The 15467-nt window shown below is 40.8% G+C and overlaps 1 protein-coding gene across 10 annotated transcripts in view; it reads left to right on the top strand.

Moving 5' to 3' along the window:
* Positions 1-15467, top strand: part of ZZEF1 (zinc finger ZZ-type and EF-hand domain containing 1) — a 153573-nt gene that overhangs the window by 112734 nt on the left and 25372 nt on the right. For 8 of the 10 annotated variants that reach the window (XM_037808557.1, XM_037808552.1, XM_037808555.1 and 5 more), the window contains 6 exons: positions 605-734; positions 3089-3227; positions 6941-7106; positions 7741-8003; positions 8876-9045; positions 14063-14213. In XM_037808557.1, coding sequence (XP_037664485.1) covers positions 605-734; positions 3089-3227; positions 6941-7106; positions 7741-8003; positions 8876-9045; positions 14063-14213 — 1019 coding nt within the window. The remainder of the gene's footprint in view (positions 1-604; positions 735-3088; positions 3228-6940; positions 7107-7740; positions 8004-8875; positions 9046-14062; positions 14214-15467) is intronic. The other 2 variants (XM_037808551.1, XM_037808553.1) reach the window with 2 other exon arrangements.

Raw genomic sequence — 15467 nt, forward strand, 5'->3', positions numbered from 1 at the left:
ATTGAAAAAATCCTTCTGTTTTTAAAATTATGCTTGCTAAAATGAACTGTGTAAAATGAAATTATGGAAATTGATAATTTTGCATATAAGAAGACCCCTTGAGATTATCTACTTGAAACCCTTAATTGGAAATGAGGAAACTGAGGACTAAGGTTGAGTAGTGTGTTCAAGGTCTTAACAGGAGTTGGGTGGTAGAACCAAAGCAAAAGGGTCTCCTGACCCCCTTCTCATACTTCTTCTACTAGGATATGCTAAGCCTGTCAAAAAAAAAAAAAAAAAAAATCACCCTATTTGGCCCCAGTACCTGGCACATAGTAGGTTCACCACAGATGGTTGTTGAGTAGAATTATGCCATATAGGTACAGTCTTTCAAGCTCTAATTCCTCACCTATGTAGTCTGCTCTGGAAGGGGCTTCTCTCTTGATTGGTATGTATCTATCAAACTCCTGACAAATCCCTGGGCCTTGAAAAGCAGACTGATCTTTTCCCCTCAGAAGCTTAAAAATATTGCAATATTAGACCCATTGAACACAGAATGTCTAATGAGCACTTTCCTTGACTATTGGAAGAGGCATGCTTTTCTCTTTTTATATCCTTCTTTCAGCCAGTGGAGTGAAGAAGATGAGCTTGCTGATGCCAAGCAGAATTCAGAATGGATGGATGAGTGTCAGGATGGCATGTTTGAGGCCTGGTATGAAAAAATAGCCCAGGAAGATCCAGAGAAGCAGAGGAAAGTAAGACCTCTCAACTAGAGTGATCTGAAGTGACTTTTGGTAGGAGTGTGGAGAAGATAGTCTGCTTGGGGCAGTGCCAGCAGACTCTCTCCCCAGAGGGCTCCAGGTGGCATTCAGTTCCTCAGTGGGCCTGCTGTCACTCTGTCTGGTCTTTAACCTGAGGGGCTTTGAACCCTGATTGATCATACTCAGAGGAGGGGCTCCTTCCCTTAGAATTGGACTCACAGAAAATTTGTTCGTATCATGAGGCTGATATCTATAATATTAGGTGCCAATTTATTAATTTACAGTGAGAATAAAATCACTGAAGGGCCTGGACTATGGCATCCACATGCAGCACATTCCTAACATATAGGCAAGCCACATGGGAAGCCACATTTCATTCATAAGGTTGCATGGAAGCAGCCATATATGTGCAGAATCAGAGCTACAGGATTCAGAAGTTTACATAAAGGCGTCAGGCTCAGACAGCCTGCCTTCTCTATCACCACGTTAGGTGTTAGACCTGCTATTGGCACCACTTTTGCTGTTTCTTTGTGCCAGGCATCTGCTGCCGCAGGTTCTTTCATTTTTAAGTATTGAGTGCCTACTATGTGTCAAGCACTCTGCTCATATAACACCTCTGTGGGGCTTGGATGGAGCACACCAACTTTGCCTCTGCGGCTCCTTTTTCTCTCACGTATGTTAAAATCTTAATGGGAGTCATTCTGCAGTTCTAAGGTGACTTGGCATATTTGCTCTGGTCTCCTACTGTATGGTAACTGATTTGTTTCCCTCATTTCCAGGCCCTAAAGATAAACTGTACTGTAGCCTCCAAGTACTTTCCAGTGAAAGTTGGTTTGCTCATGAAACAGTGCCCTTACAATCTCCCCCTAAAGTTTTTCTTTTAAAGTACCAGGAAACTGCTCCTTTTGTGTGTCCTGTATCTGTGAACAAGTACCCAAAACAGAAATTTGGATGTGGTTCTTGACCCTTCCCTTTTTTTTTTTTTAATTGAGATATATGCCATACAGTCATCCATGGTATACAATCAGCTGTTCACAGTACCATCATATAGTTGTGCATTCATCACTCCAATCTATTTTTGAACATTTTCCTTTATACCAGAATCAGAATAAGTATAAAAATAAAAATAAAAAAGAACACCCAAATCATCCCCCCCATCCCACCCTATTTTTCATTTAGTTTTTGTCCCCATTTATCTACTCATCCATCCATACACTGGATAAAGGGAGTGCGATCCACAAGGTTTTCAGAATCGCACTGTCACCCCTTGTAATCTACATAGTTATACGGTCATCTTCAAGCATCAGGGCTACCAGGTTGGAGTTTGGTAGTTTCAGGTATTTACTTCTAGCTATTCCAATACATTAAAACCTAAAAAGTGTTATCTATATAGTGCATAAGAATGTCCACCAGAGTGACCTCTTGATTCCATTTGAAATCTCTCAGCCACTGAAGCTTTATTTCGTTTCATTTTGCATCCCCCTTTTGGTCAAGAAGATGTTCTCAATCCCACGATGCAGGGTCCAGATTCATCCCCAGGAGTCATATCCCACGTTGCCAGGGAGATTTACACCCCTTTGAGTCAGTTGACCCTTCCGTTTTACTCATCTTCATATCCAGTCAGTTGCCAAGTTTCCTCACTTCCACTGCCTTAAAACCCTCTCAAATTTGCTGACTGCCTCGGTCCCAGCCCTCATTGCCTGTCATGGAGTTAATTTATCAGTTTCTATCCTTATCAGTCTTGCCCCCTTCAATCCATTCAGTAATCAGAGAAGCTTGTAAAGACTCAAATTTGATAACATGACTCTTCTACTTAAAAATTGTCAGTGACTCAGACTAGCATTTGAGGCCCTTTCTACCTTTAACTGTTTATTCCCTTTCTGTAGTATATTTATCCTGAATTACTGCCAATTTCATGAACTCTTGTCTTGCCCCCTTTTGGGGGTCCTCTAGAGCTTGCTCTTCCTTCTGATTGGCATGCCCACCATCCTCACTCCCACCCAGCTAATTCCTTTTCAATCCCTCAGGTCTCAACTGGGAAATGACCTACTTTGGAAAGCCTTCCCTAACCTTCCTAACACCCACTGTTATCCCTCTATGTTCTCTTAGCCTCCTGAATTTGCCTAGCAAAGACCTTATTGGACCATAGCCCTATCATCTGTTTACTTGAGGAAATTCCTGACTAGACACAGCTCATTCACTTTCCAATCTCAGCACCTGGATCATCATAAGTACGCAATGAGTACTTCTTATTATAAGTCCTCCACCTGTTGAAGGAATGAATTGATTAATAAATAGTGGACACATTAGAAAGTCTGTTGGTTAATTGTGCTTATTTCTCCTTACAGATGCACATGTTCATTGCTCGCTACTGTGACCTGTTAAATGTGGACATCTCTTGTGACGGATGTGATGAGATTGCCCCCTGGCATCGGTACCGGTGTCTACAGTGCAGTGATATGGATCTCTGCAAAACTTGCTTCCTAGGTAAATTTCACAGACTAAGTATGCCATATCCAAAAGCTATAATTGTTTCTATTTTCTGTGATCTTGTCGTTTTTAAAACTTGCGTTACGCTAAATAAAAATATTGCCTGGCGGTATTCTCTGACTTGTTAGCAAAGTAAAGAAGGCTCTTTAATTGGTCTTCTTCTGGCCTGATGGACAACATAGAGGTAGCAGGAAAGAACCTAGGTTTAGGGAAAGAAGGCCACAGTGAAAACCTGAGTGAGAATGTTCAGAAAAATGAGAGATGGTAAATCATGGAGTTTAGGCATTTGGTGCAAAGCCTGAAAGTTCACTCACAATGAAGATATTTGTTTGAATTTGATACATTGTGGGGGTGGCACACTACTGACTTGAGAATAGAGGAGTTACATAATCTGAATATCACATAGGGAACATATCTGCTTGTTATCATGGGGAAGAAGGCTTGATGGCATTAAGGAGATAATCAGTCATTTACCTTGTTGCAGTTTGGGTTAAGTCTGTGATTGTGGAAAGATAGAGGATGGGCATACCTGACAACTCTCAATTTTAGTAGATCCTCACCATTCTTCAGGGTTATATCTTTAAGATCTTTACAGATTCCCGAACTCATGAATACCACTATAGCATATAATTTCCCCATAAAATATAGCGAAGTATGACTGAAAATTTTAAGGGAGCCCTTTGGGCCTTTAATGATCTGATAAATACAGGTCTAAAATAATTCATAAGGCACTTAAAATAAATTATACCAGTAATATAAGCCACCACACTCATCACCATTAGTTACAAATTGGCATCCTTTGTGGAGCCTTTTTACAAGAAAGCCATCCCCCAATCCCCCAGTTACTAAAAATAACTATGTCACCCATTTCTAATAGAGAACAACAAAGCTATATTAAGACATAGGTGCTTAAGGAAAGAGATGATGTCAGCTCGGTTCATTCACTAGCTAAGTAACACCATGCAGCAGCCACCGAGATTAGTACATGGTGCAGCTTCGTGCTTCAGCGCACTGACAAATGACTGCTCATCATGAAGCTCAGAATCACTTGAGAATAACTGAAACTGAATTTCAGACCTCTGAAAGCTTAGTAAAGGTCAACTGTACATTAACCCTTTTGTCACCTAGTTAAGGTGAGACTTTGGTCCAAGCCCCTACCAACCTAGTCTTCATAATCACTCTTTTGGGAAACTTATGCTGGTAAGGACCAAATCGTGGTGTGTCAAAGTGGGAATGTGTGTGAGCATGAAAGTGATATCTCTTTTTCGCTGCACTGTTCTGTAATATCTGTGAAGACCCTGTGTCGGTGATTTTGCCCTCCAGGTGACATTCAGCACAGTATGGAGACAGTTTTGGTTGTCGCAACCTGATTGGGGGACGGGGGCGATTACTGGTATCTGGTGAATAGAGGCCAGAGATGCTGCTAAATATCATATAATGAACAAGACAGCCGCCCCCCATAACAAAGAATTGTCCTGCCCCTCAAGAATGCCTTTAATATTTATGTTAATGTGATTTCATATGGATAAATGTATCTGATAGGGAGAAAGGTATAGAGGCACCCAGTGGATTTGCCCCAGAACCTACCCATTCCCCTTCTTCCTGCATCATATAATGCACAGGACAGCCCCCCACAACAATTATCCTACCCAGAGTATCAATAATGCCAAGGTTAAGAAACCCTGCCCCAATTATAGCTACCACTAATGTGAACATTGCTGGGAGAGAATGCAGGGGTGTTGGGCTTCCCTACCTTGATGGTTGCTGATGTGCTCACAGACACTGGGGACTGGTGGTTTGATGCGCTGAGCCCTCAATCACGGGACTTGCCCTTGGGAAGACTGTTACTGCAAAGGAGAGGCTAGGCCTACTTATAATTGTGCCTAAGTGTCTCCTCCTGAATGCCTCTTTGTTGCTCAGATGTGGCCCTCTCTCTCTGGCTAAGCCAACTTGGCAGATTAAATCACTGCCCTCCCCCCCCATGTGGAATCTGACACCTAGGGGTGTAAATACCCCTGGCAACGTGGAATATGACTCCCAGGGAGGAATCTGGACCCAGCATCATGGGATGGAGAACATCTTCTTAACCAAAAGTGGGATGTGAAATGAAATGAAAACGTTTCAGTGGCTGAGAGTTTCCAAAAGGAGCCAAGAGGTCACTCTGGTGGGCACTCTTACACACAATATAGATAACCACTTTTAGGTTCTAATGAATTGGAATAGCTAGCAGTGAATGCCTGAAACTATCAAACTACAACCCAGAACCCATGAATCTTGAAGACGATTGTATAAAAATGTAGCTTATGAGGAGTGATAGTGTGATTGGGAAAGCCATGTGGATCACACTCCTCTTTGTCCAGTGTATGGATAAATAGAAAAAAAAGAAGGAAAAAAAAAGCACCCAGTGTTCTTTTTTACTTTAATTGTTCTTTTTCACTTTAATTTTTATTCTTATTACTTTTGTGTGTGTGGTAATGAAAATGTTCAAAAATTAATTTTGGTGCAGGACGCACAACTATATGGTGGTACTGTGAACAATTGATTGTGTGCTTTGTATGACTGCATGGTATGTGAATATATCTCAATAAAATTGAAATATTAAAAAAAAATAGAAACCCTGCACTATGTCAGAGGGCAGAGTCTTTTCAGAGAGAAACAATGTTTAATTTTTCCCATTAAAAGCTGTGCTTGGTCCCCAGTTCTTGGTTCCTCTTGGTTCTCTCAGTCCCATTGTTAGGAGAATCTATGGTCCCTAAGAGTAAAGGATGCAATATTTTTTCATCTGCAACATTATTTCTCCTGAGTAAGTGCCTGACATTGATGATTTTTACATCTATCCCATGTATAAATATTTAGCATCTACTATGCCAGTTCTGAGTGATAGTGGGGAATGAGAGGGACACACTGTCTTCCCTCATGGTCCCCATAGCATTTGCATTTTAGTGAGGGAGAGAGATAAGTTGGCAGACAACTACAATGATGAGTGGTAGGTGCTGTGATGGGGGTTCTCTGGCCACAGTATGTATCTCTTAACACCAGGCATTTGGGAGCAGCTCACCTTAAAAGTGTAAGTCTTCTCTGATAGTTCCTTGAACTTGCCATTTCCCCTATTCACTGGGCATTCAACTGAGCCAACCAATGGCCTGCTCACTCAGGTCCCTGAGTTTCTTGTTGAAGCCCTACTTTGCAGGCAGGATGGGTGGGAGAATGGAAGGGGACTACATGGGCTTGATGCATTATTAAGTTTTTCCCTCACTCCTTTCCTCTTTCCCTTCCAGTTCTCCAGCACCCGAATGTCATATTGATTGCCATATATCTGGTGATAAAAAAAAGTAAGGGCAAAAAACTGATCATTCCTCAATGCTTGGAATTGAGGAATACACCATCAGCTGCTTTATATTTGTCGGAGGAGGGGTCACGGGAGATAGCTCACAAATAGCATGTGGTCTTGTTTCTGCCGAACATAGTCATGATGGGAATTGGGCAGTTATTTGATCAGACTCTCTCCTGCTCTGGAAAAGAGGGGGGAGTCATCTACTGTTCCATTGCCGGAGAAGTTCTGTGCATTCAGATGCACAGAGCCACCTGTGCAGAGTGCTATAGTCTCCAGAGGATGCCTGTGGCACCTGCCGTTTCTGAGCAATAAATTGGGAACAGCCCAATTTTCTCTCATAACCAAAATGTTATCACACTTGCTTTCTTTCCCCCAGGTGGAGTGAAGCCTGAGGGCCACGGGGATGACCATGAAATGGTCAACATGGAGTTTACCTGTGACCACTGCCAGGGTTTGATCATAGGCCGGAGGATGAATTGCAATGTGTGCGATGACTTTGATCTTTGCTATGGATGCTATGCAGCAAAGAAATATTCCTATGGGTATGTCTCAGATGACCTGTAGCCTTTTCTTTAGGTATTCCTTCATTTTATGAAAGGGCTTCTTACTTTCTTAAAAAAGGGTTTTCTTATAAAATTTTTCAAATATATCTAAAAGTAGAGACTAGTTTAGTGAATTCCCATGTCCATTACCTAGATTCAACAATAATGAAGATTTTGCTATGTGTGCTTAGTTTATTCCTTTCTAAAGTTTTTTTTTCCTTTGTTGAAGTATTTTAAAGCAAATTCCAGACCTCAAGTCATTTCCCTCCTACATGCTTCATATGCATCTCTAAGTACTATAGACATTTTCTCTCATAACCAAAATGTTATGAGAGAAATTCCAAAATTCATAGGAAGATACTCTTGCTTAGCTAGTTTCCATAGATGGTCTTCTGGGGGGTCTGAAATCCTGAAATGGCATGTGCAATGTTTGTGTTTGTTCATTTTTCTGGAGAGAGGGTCCATACCTCTCTCTAAATTTTCAAAGGGTTCTGTGATTCACCAGAGGTTAATAACCACAGCTTTAGAGGGGACTAGTTCCCAGTCGTGGCATGCACCTGCTCCCGCTAGCCCTGCTCTCCTCTTTGGAGCCTCACCAAAGCTGGCAGTTCTTCACAACATCTTGCCTTCACAGCCATCTGCCGACCCATAGCATCACGGCCCACCCGATGGTGACCATTCGGATCAGCGACCGCCAGAGGCTCATCCAGCCTTATATCCACAACTACTCCTGGCTGCTCTTTGCCGCACTGGCTCTCTACAGTGCCCACCTGGCCAGTGCGGAGGACGTGGACGGGGAGAAGCTGGACCCCCAGGCCCGCAGCAGTGCCGACACCCTGCGGGGCCAGTGTGTGCAGCTCATCGGGGCCTGTCTGATGAAGGCTCACCAGGGAAAAGGTGATGTTCCTCATGAACGGAAACCAACACCAACCCTCAGCTGCTTGTGAACTCCCATAGACTCCTTCCCTAGATTCAAAAGTTATGAATTGGTTGCTTAATGAGGGAAAAGTCCCGGCCAAAGTGAAATACCATGCCCTGCTTGGAGACCACAAAGAACAGTTTTCCTCTGGAGGGGCTCACGCTCATGTGGAACATGATGTTAAGTTTTCAGATACACTTGAGAGAGATGCTGGCATGATAGTAGCATTTAATTACTCTAAAATATTTACATGAAGATGTAAAAATAATAATTACAACTTCAAAGTATGCGTGGAGTGTTTAATATTTGAATATACCCAATTTAACTTTGCCGAAGGAATCTAGACATTTTTTTTAAAACCTGGAGTGCAAATTGACTTCCACACAACTGTATTTTAGGTGATAGCTATTTACAGGTAAAATAGTTGGATTAACAAAACATTAGGGAAATCAGACCCATATTAGGTAGCAGGTGGGTAACATCAGTATTGCAGAGCTATTTTATCATCTCTATGGCAGTGGAATTTAGAAAGCTAGTTTGTGGTGCTACTATAAAAATTTAATGTTTACAATTTTTAAAAATTAGAACCAAATAAGCAGACCTGTTGTATCTTTTGTCTTCTGTTGTTAATAAAGTACAGATAGCCCTGCCCTCACTATCCAAACTTTCACTGTCTGAGATCAGAGCTGAATAGTTTGGATAGGGATGTTTGAATTGTGTGCTCTTTGATTGGGTTTGTGTAGACCTCAGCTGTCTATTTCCAGATAATGGCCAAGTGATTTATGGCATTTGTATAGAATAACCCTTGCTATCAGGCTTTTAACTATTCTCTTATTTGCTTCCCTTATAGGTCTTAAAGCTCTGGCTCTTCTTGGTGTATTGCCAGATGGTGGATCTACCCCAGAAAATCAGGTCCTGCCAGTCACTCAGCCCACCCGCATACGAGAGGAGCAGCTAGAGGGGAAAACTGCCCAGGCTGCTGAGGAGCCATCAGAGGCAGGCCCTTTTGTGCACTGCAATGTAAACAACAGTTCTTTATAGAATCATAGGTTGACCCCTAAAGGGAGAACCATTCACACAAGGCAGCGTAGAGTAGTCGAGACGCAGACTGCCTGGGTTCAGATCTCTGCTCTGTCCAGCGTTGGGCAAATGACCACTATCTCTTTGCTTCTGTTTTCTCAGCTGTAAAATAGGGACGGTAATAGTAATGCCTGTTCCACTGGGCTGTTATGAAGATTCATTCAGTTCATATATGTAAAATGCTTACTACAGTGTTCATAATGTGCTCCAAATCAGTGTTAACTACTACTATTACCTGCCTCCTGGTCCTTTTATAAGGACTGGACAAGATTATGCCTGAAAAGAGTTTAGTTCCAGGCTCATGGTGAACTCTATACCAGTGGCTATTTTTATTAGTCAATAAAAAAGTGGTACTAAATGCTTACTATTTATCAAGTAGACATGGTAGTTACATGGTAGTTACATATAAACAGAAGAGCCTTTCAGGATCCAGGGGTAACCTGTGATGGTGACACTAAAGATTGTTTTGTGGAAGGGCATATCTTTTCTGTGATGTGGCCTCTAAACTTGAGTTTCTGCTATAATTGCTCCTGATTTTACCCTTGCCACCACTGATGTTTCTGCTGTCTCTGTCATGTTACTAGTTCAAGGATTTCTATTTGGTGGTTGCAGCTCAGTGGGACCCTCTGTCATTTAAACGAAGGCAAAAACAAAGATGATTGGCAGACACTTAAAATAATTTCATTTCCTTATGCAGCCAGAGAGCCAGCAAGATTCAGGCAACATAACAATGCTTCAAGCCTATCTGAGGTTTCACCATTTTTGACCACAGAACCCCTTCTCCAGACAGCATTACAACCACCAACAGATTATAGTTGGGGCAGAGAGAACATTATCTCTGACAGAATAAATCAGCAGTCTTCATCTCTGAACCTGGGAGATATTTGTATCTTGTTGTGAACTGTTAGCATCTTATGACATGTCACATATAAACACTGAAGGATCCAGGCTATATGAGACTTCTTGAAGCCTAGGTCATTCCCCCACTTGCAGAGAAAATCATATTATATCCCTACATATCAACTAGGGGGTGCTGTTATGTATAATGTGTGTAATAGCTTTGCTATACAGAATAAGCAACCGAGGACAGGTGCACAAAAGGAACGTTTATGTTCTGGCATAACACTATGCTGTTTTATGAGTTTATATTATGCAGTTTCAGTTCTATGGAGTTTTCTCTTTGCAGACTAAAGGTCCATTATATGCTTTTCCAATTTATATTCCCTTTGGCTCTAATTCATAGATAAATTTCTTTAGGATGTAAGTACTGCCTTAATCTGTGAGTAGGTGGTTCAGATCACCCCTTCATCTCCTTTTCCATTTCTATCCCCTTTTATCTATTTTGAACAAGTTTCAAAATAGTGAGAAATGGCTGGATAATTGTTTATTTGTTGCCCCCTCCCCCATTTTCATATATAGACTTAAGTGTTAATTTAAGGCTAAGATGTATTGCCATTGTTTATCTTTACTCATGGGTAATTTGCTTCATATCCTCTCCTTGGACCAGGCTTATCCCTAGTCAAAGCCTGTCTTATCCGGCTGCACTCAAAAGCACCAGAATTTCCAGGGTGACATTCTTTATTCTGACCCAGTATCCATCACTACTCTGGGAACCCTGGTTCAGTCTTAGAGGAATAATAATTTAAAGGTCTGTTTCTTGGATGCAGAGGCACACACTAAAGGGCTTGCTCCTTAAGAATTCACCAGTGCAATCATTAGGTCAGTGAGTGCCACAATGCAAAGTGGGTCCTGAAGGTTACTAAATGGCCTGGGCCAAATCAGGGTCCAGTTTGTGTGATGTGGTTAGTTTCTTAACTAATTGGAAAGCCATCAGGTATATTCAGAAACACATTATCTCAGCTTAGCACTATCCAAATCCCCAAGTCATAAATTTAGCTGATCAAGAATATCAGATATATAACCACATGAAATGTCATCAGTCAGAGTATGTGCAATGATACTATTGGCCAAATCTCACCCAGCTGGTCCAACTGGACAATATCTAGAACCTAAGTGCTGGTAATTATGTCATCAGGTCGCTAAGAATACGAACAGATGTAGATGAAATTTTGTGCTATGTAGAAAACAAAAAATTATAGAATGAGGTAAGAAAATCACCAAACTAAGGAATATATTAAGTTATAATTATATTAATAAATAATAAATGTGCCAATAGATAATTTATTCTCACATATTTTCTTATTGGCTAACAAATTCAGAAGCTCAATTCAAAAATGAGCACATTGATTCCGAGAGATTAGCCACACTAGTTAGCTAGGCAATTGTAATCCAGCTAAATGGCCATGTCCCCTGCTGTACTGAGTCTGTTCACCTCTTAGGAGAAGATATTTCCCAAATGTTACTAAGCAATCTGTCTTTTGTCCACACAAAAGACAGATCTCCACTCTTCATTTTCTCTAGAGCAGGGAAATTACTATATGGCTGGCTTTTCATTCTACCATTCCCTTAAATGTTCTTACTCAGCTGCAACTTTGGGGCACAGCTCCTGCGTTTCTACTCCAGGGAGATTTCCAGTGTGTACTTTCTATGAAATATTTCCCCTGAATTCGAAGAGATTTGCCATTATTGGTGTTGCTGTCTGATCACTAGATTCAGGACATGCTAGCCAGATAACTCTGTTGTAAAGATAAATTTTTCCTTCTCAGTCCAGCAAGTTAAACAGTAGGTATAGCTGAAACATTTTAAGGTCTCTGGAAACTGGCCTTTTTTTTTTTTTTTTTTCCTTTTTTCTTTTTTTTTTTTGAACAGAAACCTTTACAGTTCTGGTTTAATCTCTGTCCCCATGGATAACTTCTCCCAATAAGTATTCTCTGCTATTTATAAAAGGGGTGTTGGACTTGTATTTGCTGGCATAAGTCAGAAACCTGATGAAAAATTTCAATCCATGGGCCCCAGTTGTTTCTTCTTTATCAATTAGAATTTTTCTTTTTTTGTTATTGAAAGAACCCTTTTATATTTAATTAGACATAGATTTACCTTAATATCTACTACTCTTGTGTATACATAAAAAGCAAAGTTCAAGTGAAATAAATTGGTTAATGTATTCTAAAAATCCTTCTTATTCAGAGTCTGGCTCTCCAGAATCAGTTTTTTCTAATAATTATAAAAATTTTAAAACATACAGGAAAGTTGAAAGAATTTTACAGAGGAGACCTGTACACCTACCACCTAGATTCTACCATTAACATTTTATTATACTTTATCACATATCCATCCCTTTATCCATCAATCCTTATATTTTGATGCATTTCCAAGTAAATTACAGATATCAGTACACTATAGACATCATCCTAAATACTTTAGCATGCATATCACTAGCTAGAGTTCATATTTACTACTATTTTTCTCTTTTGTTGTAGAATTTACAAACAATGCAATGCACTGACATTCTCTGAGTTTTGACAAATGCATATACCTGTGTGATCTAAATCCTTACTAAATACAGAACATCACTCACCTCAGAAAGTTCCCTCATGCCCCTTCCTAGTCAGTCCCTCCCCCACCAAAGGTAGCCCATTCTTGTGCTATTTTTCTACCATTGATTAGTTTTTCCTTTTCTAGAACTTTTTTATAAATGGGATCATATGCTGTGTACTCTCTGTAAGGCTTTTCACTCAGCGTAAGATTTTCAAGATACATCCGTATTGTTGCATGGATCAGTAGTTTGTTCCCTTTTTTATTGCTGAGTAGTATTCTGTTGTATGACTAGAATTCCTTTTTGACTAAGAGTCACCATTATCTGTTTAGAAAACAGATGTCTGTATCATCAAACCTGTTGGTAATATATCCTCTTTCTCTTCCCCTGTCTCCCTATTTCTCTCTCCGTTTTTCTAAATGTTTCTAAATATAAGAATATGTACATATGTTTCCCAAACATATATAATATTCCTTTATTCCTGATTCTCTAGTGTGTATTTAAGAACAAGGACATTCTCTTATAGGACCATAATACAGTCATAAAAAAACAAGATACTTAACGTAGTTAATATTTAATCTGTAGTCCGTGTACAAGTTTTGCTAGTTACCCCAATCATGACTTTTATAGCTTTCCCTTTACTTGGTCCAGGATCCCCATGGCATTTAGTTGTCCTGTCTCTTCAATCTGCTTTGTCTTTCTTGACTTTGACACTTTAAAAAAGTATAGGCCCATTATCCAGAGAGGGCAGAATAAGTTAGCTGCCACTGAGAGATGTCAGTATCTTCTTGTGTTTGGTGTTGTGTACCACTATCCTTTGGCTACAAAGAGTTCTGGCATTCCAGACTCTTGAAGCTGGGGTGCTTCTGCCATTCATAGAAGACTTCCCAAGTTACCTAGATTCCATGTATAAGCCTGCGTGACAACAAACAGCTCCCTGAGGGTCCAGGGAGTGCTGGTGATCATTAGGTGATTCCCAGTGTCAACTGAGGAAATACAGACTGAGGGCTGTCACTCTGCCCATCCGGATGGTTCCCCACCAGACTCCCATCCTAAAAAATCTGTCGGCTCCAGGGAGACTCCCCTGAGCAAGTCTCGTTGCCAAAATGGAATTCTCAAAAATGCATCAAAGGTAGTCAGCTTAGTGTAGTAAAAGAAAATACACAACTTTTTATTTTTCCTACTGGAGAAACTTACCATAGTTAACTTCTGAAAGCTGAAGAGAATTTACTAGATGTTTATAATGGGGCCTTCACTTATATGACCTGCAGGCTCAGAGTAGAGGCATTTGGAAGATGTTTGGGTGAGGGGAAGGATACGATGCAGTGATTAATATCTTAATATCGAGTATAGATTTATCATAAGAAATGAGTGATAGTTCTTTTCTGTTTCTATATTCTGTTTTCTAATGGAATTCAAAAGTTTTTTAGTCTATGAAGACTGGTTGGCTAATGGTTAAAAAATTGTACTATAATATTGATGGAGGAAACTTTTGTTACAGAGACCTTAATTCACTTTTAGGGAAAAGGAGAAGTTCATGAGGAAATCCGACCTTTGGATTGCAAGCAGAAAAACAAGGTAGATGAAAGTGTACCATTAATGAAGGATCCTTCGTGCCAGACCCAAATTTCAGACTCATCTGCAGATGCTGGCACACCTACAGGACTTTCAGGTAAAGACTATTTAACTTGATCTCTTTCATCTCAAAATATATACACATCCATCCCTGAGCGGGTTGTTACACACAATTTAAAATTGGCTAGCAACCATGAGTATATGGTTTCTCATTTCCATAATGATCGTGTTGATAACACTTTGAAAGCCATCTTTACTTCACTTTGCTCTCCTACATTATTTTTTCCCCATATTTACTGAGTACCTTCTATGTAGCACACACTGTGCTAGGCTCTGGGGTTAAAACTGGGACCAAGACAGATAAGCACATAGTTCCTTGAGGAACTCACAGTCTAGGAGGGTTTAAGATGAAGGTACAGGTAACTGTCACTTGAGGCTGAATGTGAGTCTGCACAGAAGAGAGGTGTGAGTGGTTGTTAACAGTGATTGGAATCTACCTGGAACAGATTATATTCACATAAAGCCTTATACAGGGCATGTTGAATTTGGTAGGATCTGCTGTGGGGAAGGGCATCACAGTAGAAAGAACAACATGAGCAAAACCACCAGATAGATTCAAGGGGAAAGTCCCTTTGGCAGGTGTTTAGGGATGGGGTGGAACACTGGAAGATGAAACTGGAAACGTACTGTGGGACCCTGCTGCAGAGGGCTCAAATGCCTGCCTGAGAAAGTGGGGCCTCTCGGCCTGCCAGAGGCTAGCAGCAAGAAGGTCAGAGCTGTGTTTCAGGAAGACTGAAGAGTGGTGAAGTGCGGGTGCTGTGGGCTAAAAAGACTGGAAGCAAGTTTCAGCCACTTCCTTATGGCAGCCCAGGTGAGGCAGGATCTTTCCCATCTGCCCACTCTGTGATGGAGGCAGGAGTAAGCATCTAGCATTCTGCCCTGTATGAGCCCAGTGCCCAGAAGGGGCTAACGCTCATCTCTGCAGTACATATAATTCTAAATTCCAGCAAACAGTCTGGCACTCCATGTCAGTCCAGGTCATCAAAATCTACTCTAGTCGGGTTCTCCTGAGGTTCAGCATCCTGTTTCACATGCAGTTTCTTCATTCCACAAGCATTCAGCAAGTGACTGCTGTGCTCCAGAATCATTTCTAAGCACTTAAGATACATCACTGAAAAAAACATTAAACAATACAGACAGTAAACAATAAATAGAAATAATATAGCATGTTGACAGGTGATGAAAGGCTGTGAATACAAACGAGCAGGGTAAGGGGATTGGGAGGGTAGAAGAGACAGGAGAAATGGTAGGGAGGGCAGGCTGAAAATCTAAATAGGATGATCAGGGCAGT

The sequence above is a fragment of the Choloepus didactylus genome, chromosome 18 (genome assembly GCF_015220235.1).
Source record: "Choloepus didactylus isolate mChoDid1 chromosome 18, mChoDid1.pri, whole genome shotgun sequence".
Classification (NCBI taxonomy): Eukaryota; Metazoa; Chordata; class Mammalia; order Pilosa; family Megalonychidae; genus Choloepus; species Choloepus didactylus.